General features: G+C 32.8%; 1 protein-coding gene and 1 long non-coding RNA gene across 4 annotated transcripts; one reads left to right on the forward strand and one right to left on the reverse strand.

Annotated features, from left to right (window-relative positions):
* Positions 1–2,317: 2,317 nt before the first annotated feature.
* On the reverse strand, positions 2,318–4,087 carry LOC104646419 (probable hexosyltransferase MUCI70). Its single transcript, XM_019212651.1, has 4 exons — positions 3,834–4,087; positions 3,142–3,287; positions 2,602–2,797; positions 2,318–2,492 (listed from the first exon to the last, which is right to left on the reverse strand). Exons 1-4 carry the CDS (start codon positions 4,085–4,087, stop codon positions 2,318–2,320), a joined length of 771 nt encoding a protein of 256 aa, XP_019068196.1.
* A 491-nt stretch (positions 4,088–4,578) lies between these two features.
* LOC104646398 (uncharacterized) lies at positions 4,579–8,266 on the forward strand. Of its 3 annotated transcripts, none has more exons than XR_003246004.2 (3): positions 4,579–4,733; positions 5,279–5,337; positions 6,310–8,266. It is a non-coding gene; the product is annotated as an uncharacterized lncRNA (long non-coding RNA). The 3 variants fall into 3 exon arrangements; XR_011220009.1 differs by lacking the exon at positions 4,579–4,733 and adding an exon at positions 4,787–4,920; XR_011220008.1 differs by lacking the exon at positions 4,579–4,733 and having other exon boundaries at positions 4,942–5,337.
* The last annotated feature ends 256 nt before the right edge of the window (positions 8,267–8,522 follow it).

An 8,522-nucleotide genomic window follows, 5' to 3' on the forward strand; every position in this document is an offset into this window, starting at 1 on the left:
CCCATGGTTGGGGAAGGGTATTAGTGATCCTGCTGCTCTTCATATTAAGCAGAGAAGGTAATTCCTAATGCAGAGATAAAGAAAAGACTACCGTAATATTTATCTTTTCTTTTTAGTAGTGCAGAGAGATGTTATAAAATACATAATACAAAGACAAGTAGGAACTAACACTTCCAGAATTCTAGATCAAAACTATGATAAACTTGGAGACGTTTAGATTGCTAAAATAACTTATTAAATCATTATATAGTCTCTTTCTCCATAAGGTAATGAAAACTAGGAAAGAAATTAGAAAAGATATCAATATCATAAAGGCACAACGAAAGCAAACGCTAAAATGTCTTCTGTATATAGAATATGAATAGTATGTGCATCAAATAAGATTTGAGAAAAACTTGAAGATAAATGCACTTTGTGCTTGCTCACTATAGTAGATAATGGAACTCTAGATATTTCCATATATAGACTCATCTAGAATTGAACCAACAGACTGTTCAGATTTTTCTTTTTTTTAGGAAGGTAACAAAAATCTCCCCTATTTAGAAGAGGGAGTTGAAGGACTAACACAGCTTTAAAAAGTTATTCTCAAATCTATTTAAATAGTACTTTAAATATATATATATATATATATTTTACTTTATTTAACAACTCCCCTATTTAGAAGAGGGAGTTGAAGGACTAACACAACTTTAAAAAGCTGTTCCCAAAGCTATTTAAATTGTACTTTAAATATATATATATCTATATATTTTAATTTATTTAACAAGGATAATTATGTAATTTTTGCCATTAAATTGAGGAGATTTCTAGAGGATGAACTAGGGTAGATGGGTAATTTCGCTATACTTTTTGGATCTGTACATTTGTTGTCTATTCACTTTAGTTCTTTCCTTGTTTACTTCTCCTCCACATTTGCTCTCCCATGGTTGGACAAGAGTATTAGTGATCCTGCTGCTCTTCATAATAAGCAGAGAAGGTTATTCCTAATGCTGAGATAAAGAAAAGACTACCGTAATATTTATCTTTTCTTTTTAGTAGTGTCGAGAAGTGATAAAATACAGAATACAAAGACAAGTAGGAACTTACACTTCCAGAATTGTAGATCAAAACTATGATAAATTTGGAGACGTTTAGATTGCTAAAATAACGTATTAAATCATTATATAGTCTTTTTCTCCATAAGGTAATGAAAACTAGGAAAGAAATTAGAAAAGATATCAATATCATAAAGGCACAGCGAAAGCAAAAGCTAAAATGTCTTCTGTATATAGAATATGAATAGTATGTGCATCGAATAAGATTTGAGAAAACCTTGAAGACAAATGCACTTTGTGCTTGCTCACTACAGTAGATAATGGAACTCTAGATATTTCCATATATAGACCCATCTAGAATTGAACCAACAGACTGTTCAGATTTTTCATTTTTTTTAGGAAGGTAACAAAAATGCCTAAGAGCCTTTTCAGACTGCGGACTTCAAGATCTCGAATGCAAAAGTTTCCATTTAAGCAGAATGTTGGATAAGGATTCAAACTTCACATCTAAGTAGGAAAGATATTGGCTATCCAATGGACATAGCATTGGCTATAGGATAAGGAGGTAGAGCCGTAGAAGAGATGCACTTATTAGAAAGCTTGAATTACAGGAATTCATCCTTCATATAATTAAGTTCAAAGATGTTTATAGAAATAAATTGTATGCAAAAAGCAGTTCAGTTAACTAGATTGTAGTTGCAAATGTGCAATGAATTCTTCTAATAACCGTAACTTTGCCATGACGAGTTCAAGGTTATCGTGAACTCCCACTTCCTTTTAATTGAATCCATTCTCTTCAAAATATTTTTCAAAATTAAACATTTAATATGATTGTATACATTTATTTTGAGCAACTCAGAGAAAAGGTCTTAATACTTGATTGCATAGATGTAGAAAGTTTAAGAACTTCAGCAGTTATGCACTCCTAATGTTCTTACTTTGCCATCTATTTGACAAAAAAAGTTCGAATGCATCCATATATACACATCCTCTGTTGGTTATGCGTGCAAGAATCAAACTCTTATTAAATAGGCAATGTAACATTATGAACGTTTACCTTTCTATTTCGCCTTAGATCACCATAAGGTAGGTTATGAACAACAACAATTCTCCATAAACCAATTCTCATGCTACTATTCAGCTCACTTGAATTTCTTAAAAATGCTTCTGTTTGCTCATCCACGAACATATAGAAGCATGCATTTTTCTTTGCATATTCACTGGTATTCTTTGGTTGCCGTATCAAATCAAAAGCCCCTTATCAAGTATATATTTGTTAAAACTTAAAACTGCAGTCCACTAGATACAAGATGAAAATGTAACAATGAGTGAACTGAAAGATCAATACTAAATATTGTTGATGCCACCACGACACCTTGACAAGATTCCATCTCAAGAAGGTTAGAATCATCAATGTCAAAACTTGTCTGATCTCCAGGCCTGATTCCTCTGACAAAACTGTCAATTAGATGTGGAATGGAAATATAAAATATGGTAAAATAGAGGATCTTGTGAAAATTGCAGTAATCTTTATCAAGTAGAGATAATATCATACCCACAATGCAACCTCATGGACTCTCTTATGTCAGAATCATTCCTCTGGAACAACGAAGGATATCCACCGAAATCTGAACCTCCAAAATCGGCTTTACTCTGATTTTCTTCATGGATGTAAGTCAAATTGCTAACACCAGGAGAAAAGGATGGTGCATCAGGCATTAATGCAATAGCTTGTTCAACAGGAAGGTAGCACACCGGACATGCTGAAAAACAAAAGAAAAAGAAAACCGAGGTTCAACATTTGGTACTCATATTTCTGACCTTCAATCTATTCAAAGGAGAAAAATTTCAGGGTATTACGAGACTTTTAAACTTACGTTATGGTCCAGTCCTCTTCTTATCTGCTAGCGGGGGTGGCAACGTGAAGCCTTCACATGGATTTCCAGGGGGAAGAGTATATCCTTTGAAATATACAGGAGGAAGAAGAGGGGGAGGAGGAGGAGGAGGAAGAGGAGGTTGGACAATTGACACACTTCGGCCAACATTATTTTTTGTATAGACTCAATACCCCTAAAAATATATTTTATGTACATTTTCTGGAGCAAACATCCTATTACTTTGTTCTGCGGCAACTTCACCTGAAAATGAGTTGAAAACTTAGTCATTGCAGAAGGCAGAAAAGCAGATTTGAGGGATGAAAATTTAGGAAATGTACAAGCACTAACATATGGAACGGCCGAATCAAAAGCATTCCTTTAATAACAGAAGCAGAAAATTGAATTATACAGGTGTTCATTGAGAATCTTCAGTGGAAACTAGCCAAAATCATGAAAATTTCCTCATTAAAAAAATGTCAAAAATACAAACAAATGCAAGGCAACCAATTAATATTTACCAAAATTAGAACACTATAACCACCAGATAACACCACATAAGAGCCTATCAAAAGCTATTATGGCATTAACTCAAAGAAATGACAACAACAACGTACATAGAGTAATCCCACAAGTGGGTCCTAGGGAGGGTGGTGTGTAAACAGACCTTTACCTTCATGTATCCGATAAACTCTAAGAAATAACAAAAATAAGATTTTTGATTTTGTATTACTACTTAATAAGCAAATTCTCTATCTTAGTATTTGAAAGTGCATGAACACCAAACTATAGCTAAAGCTCTGGTTTGCATAAAGATTTGACATGATGTAGAATGGAATTATGGATACTACACCACTTTAAACTAAAAGTTGGAGCCAAAAGTCCTAACAATGTGACACATCTCAAAAAAAAGTGACAAATGTACAGAAGTGTAGAGAGCAAACCTTTGCCAACATGCAAGACCCACAGAAAAGCTGCAGCAGAAACTACACAGTGTAGCAACATCCCAACATTCTTTCGAGGGGCGAACTTGCAGATCCAGAGAAACAATCCCTCTTCCTCCTTAAACAATTTTGGGGGTTTTCTTGGAATAGGGGGTGTTGTTTGGATTGGTGATGAACTATTCTGAAATAGTTGTTGTTGCAAAGAACCAAAACTTCCTGAAGAACGAAGACCCATGACCCTGTAGTCATTGTTGTCCCCTCAATCCTAGAACTTCACCTCTCATTGCCCCCCTCCACTCATCCACATAAAAAAAGTGTCACTTTATTTCTTAAAGTTTGAAACTTTTCAGTAAATTTCACATTCTAATTTGGAACAATTCAACAAAAGCAGCTCAAAAACTTCAGAAAACTTCTCACTACACGAATCTTGCACATCCTCTACATATGATATGATAAACAATCACATGTTGATCTCATATGGCAAAAAAATATTTTGATTTTATTACCTTAGTTAATATGAATCATCTTGATGTCCAATATCAGTTGTACATATATTTTGAATATCTCTAATAGTATATAACATATCACATTATCCATCTTCTGTAATAACTATCATCAATGATTCATTAATACTGATATTTTGACTATTGGGCCCGTGCTTGCGACGGGCCTTCCCCATATTTTATATATATATATATATATATACTACTATAATAGAAAGAGCTTGTTTCAACATGGCTGTTTAATGTCTTTTAAGTAAAGTTTGAGGATATTTTTGTCTTTTCGCCCTTCATTGTAACTTGTGTGTAGGTTCTTCTTTCAATTTTCTCCCGACACCGCTCTCTCTCTGCTCTTTTTGTTTTCTTCAATTCATCTTTTAGGTAATACTCCAAATTATTTCTATACTTTTTTTTGACATTTTTGTTTTTTAATTTAGTAATTGTTACTGTTTTTTTTTTACCTCTTTCCAGTTATTCCATTTAGTTGAAACCCTAGCCCATATTGCCATGGGTTCTTTCTGCCATTAAATTGCTCTAGATCTCTACTATTTGGTTTTATTAAAATCAAGTTAGTGTATTATCTTTTGTTGCTGTAATTTGATCTTGGTGTCATCATAGTTTTAGGTGAAATTTGATCTTGGGGTCTTCATATTGTCATGGGTTTTTTTTATTTGGGATTGTTGTTTGATGTTCAAGTTTGTTTTGCTTGGGAGACCCTTTTAGCTTCGCTTTTTGTTTAGTTATTTCGTCTTTCCATTCGCGCATATTGCATTTTACGCTTTATTGAACATGCAATAATTTATATGGTCTTTTGTCTGTTTGTATGGGTTTCTGATGTAATTAATTAGAAGAAAATTTTATGAAAGATGTGATTCTGACTGAATCAACTTTTTGGGGTTGTCAATTTTGGTCATTTGTTGTTGTAGATTGCACAAATTGAAGTTAAGCGCAGCTACAATTACCTTTACCGGAATTTCAGCTACAGGTATGTCTGTCGAATCATGCATCTGTTTTATCCATCTTTATTGAGTTTTGTAGAAATTGTTTGGTTAATTATCATTATTTTAATGTGTCGCTGTGAACTTATTTTACTCTGTGCACGGTATAAGAAACAAATAATTTCTCCAGTATTAGAGATGTGGAGTCTTGACTATGTTAAAGTGTTAAAAGTTAAAAATCTCGGAGAAAAATGTTATTTTAACTCGTGTCTGACTCTCTAAAGCTCAAGTTCTATCTTTAGTTTCATTTTAGTTAATTCTGATCATATGTATTAAAAAATGTGGAAGTTATTCCAATCTATTGAATGAAGATGATTAAAATCAATAACCTTAAAGACTATTCTTGTGCCTTGGATTGCAGTAGAGTATCATGACACAGCCATTAGCATGGCTTCAACCTCTAGCTTTTGTGGCTGAGTAGTAGTTTCAACTACTTTTGACCTATTTGATAGCTATTGGATATCTCTTATGGAATCAGCAAAATTGATTTCATTTGTTTTCGTCCAATCATATTTTTCTCAACCTTCAGATTTCTGAAAAAGGAATATTGATCTTTATAGGAAGTGCAATTTATTGTTAAAATGGAATGCAACAATGAGTGTTCCATACGATAAAAGATTAGTTCAAAGGAAAGTTTTCAGAAGTCAAAAGAAGAGACCTATGCACTTCAATAACACTTTAAGAGGCTAAAAGGATAATACAAAATTAAATAGGTTCCCATTAGATGATATCATTTCCTTTTCTCCTAAAACAGCAACAATCAAGTGTATAATACTATAAGTGGGGTTTAGGGAGGGTGTAGTGTATTCAAACTTCACCCCTACCCTTCATCTTATCAATACCATTTCAACATACCTCAAGTTTTTCACTATCTTCCATATGGATTGATATTACATAACCATTGAGTTTTTCAATTTGATGCTAATCAAATTTTGTCTTCACACTACTACTAAATGAAGGAGGGATTACGCTTGTGTGGAGAAAGTGCGCAGCCTTGGCAACAATAATCAAAATTCCCAATCTGTTTGACCATGTGAGGACCTTTCTTGGAGTAGTTCTGCAAGTAAATATGATGTTTTTTCCAAGCTCGGCATGTATTCCCTATAGTTCATTGGTCGTGTTGAAATAAATAAAATGAACAACTCAAAAAGAGTTTGTCTAAACATTTTGTTGTGCAAATGTCAGCCAACAAACCAAGCAATAAACATACAATCTATATCTCGACAAATCAATGAAATGCTAACATAGATTGAATTTCCAAAGGATTAAGACGAGGTGGAATCAAACAGGCTCAACTGGAAAAGAGCATTCACATTGTATTGGCAAAAGATCTCTTCAGTCTTAGAATCATAAGCACACAAAGCCATCAGTTTTGGGGAGAAACTTAAGAAGAAAGGTTGAAAACTTACCAATTTGAGTTGTAGGGTGATCTGATTCTTTTTTCCTTCATTTAAAATATGAAAAACCAATTTTCATGGAAGAAAGCAATATATACTCTTTATAATATCCAGTGGGAAGTGTTGTAGTGTGTTTCTTTTAATAATACTAGGATGAAGCTTTTACTTTATTTTTTTTATTCTTTTGATTTTTTGTTTTGTGTTCTATAATCTAAGTTCGCATTGCATGAGACTCATTTGAGGAAAATATTTACCGGTAAGAGATTTTTTTACTACTTTTTTAGTGTTACTTTTATTGTCATTGTCTCTGCTACTGCTACATGGGATTACAATTATTACTTGTTCTCTTTCTTTTTCTCCTTGTCCAAGTTCAATTTATAAAGTTAAGCACCATCTAAAAGGAGAAAAAAAAAGAGATAACAAGAAATTAACTTTAAGTTGATATGTGAATTTTTTTTGATACTTAGTGAATTGTTGAATTTGAGGGATGCTACAAAACAGAAGTTGAAATAACATTACCAAGGACAACGTATACTTGAGGTTTATATTCTAATGTAACCAATGTGATGTTGACCTCTTCAAGTTATAATCGACAAAACTTGCTTAGAGCTTGTTTAATATTATTGCTTGTTCTTTAGATATTATTAATACATAACAGTGGTAATGTCTTATTTTAGTACCTAAACTCTTATATATAAGACATTTTCATTTATTTACTTAAGTGTTGATCCAAATTATTTTTCTTAAGAAGATTTTGTGAGGAATGAATTATTAGACTGTACTGATTATTGAAAAGACAGGTACATCATTGCAAACTTGTAGTTGTCGTGGTAGTAGCTTCATTAGTTCTTCCATTCCCTGTAATTCTGTTCAATAGCTATCACAGAAATTTTGCAAAACTGTTTCTAGAGAGCCTGTAATTCCTGAATACTGAATATATAAGACCATTGTTGAACCAAATTTACTTATACAACAATTCAGTAGCTGCGTTCAGTTTAGCTGGTTCTCTGCCAAAGTTCTGGTACCTTCTCTTGCAATTCTTGCTAGGCAATCTATCCGAATTCTATTGTGGGACAAAAGATCATGGAAAGGGGAGATGGTGGAATATAGAAACCAATCAATTACTTGTAAATTATGTGGAGTTAATCAAGAACTAACTTGGTTTCTCACAGCAGTCTATGCATCCTGTGATAGAAATGAAAGGATGGAGTTGTGGGAAGAATTTGAAGCTATGAGGAGTCTCTGTGAAGGGTTGTGGTGTCACCTGCTAAGCTGATCGCATTTTTTTTCGCTTTTTCCCTCTCTCAAACTTGACTTCATTTCTCTTATTTTCATCTTTATTTACATGTTGAATGTATTCTTTAGTTTTAACTTGCCCCTTTTATCTTTCGATCAACTTGCTTGTTCCTTTACATATGCTTTCCTCTATATACTAGAATTTCTTTGTATCTTATATTTTTACAAATACCAACTTCCTATTCTACCTTGTTTATATAACATGGCAAGTTGGAGATCACAATTAAGACTGCATCCTGGCTGACCTTCAATTTAATTTATTGCATTGTGTTAATATGTAAATAGAACATTTATAGAAATCTTTAAATCTGTGGATCTAACTTTAAATACATTGTTTCACTTTTCAATTAATATATGTTTTTCTTAAATAAAACAGACTCTATAGAATCATTTGGTGTGAGTATAATGTATAATAATTTCAGGACAAAATGTTTGAATTATTTTATTTTATGTTTAGTTGGGGATATTAGGTAGTCACT

Source organism: Solanum lycopersicum, chromosome 3 (genome assembly GCF_036512215.1).
Source record: "Solanum lycopersicum chromosome 3, SLM_r2.1".
Taxonomy (NCBI): domain Eukaryota; kingdom Viridiplantae; phylum Streptophyta; class Magnoliopsida; order Solanales; family Solanaceae; genus Solanum; species Solanum lycopersicum.

Excerpts from the sequence above, each read along its gene's own strand:
- LOC104646419 (XM_019212651.1), bottom strand. The coding sequence starts at position 4,087 with ATGGGTCTTCGTTCTTCAGGAAGTTTTGGTTCTTTGCAACAACAACTA. Across the intron at positions 2,798-3,141 it reads GCAGAACAAAGTAATAGGAT|CATGTCCGGTGTGCTACCTT; the intron begins GTTTGCTCCAGA and ends TTTGTTTTTCAG. Across the intron at positions 2,493-2,601 it reads GACATAAGAGAGTCCATGAG|TTTTGTCAGAGGAATCAGGC; the intron begins GTTGCATTGTGG and ends TCTAATTGACAG.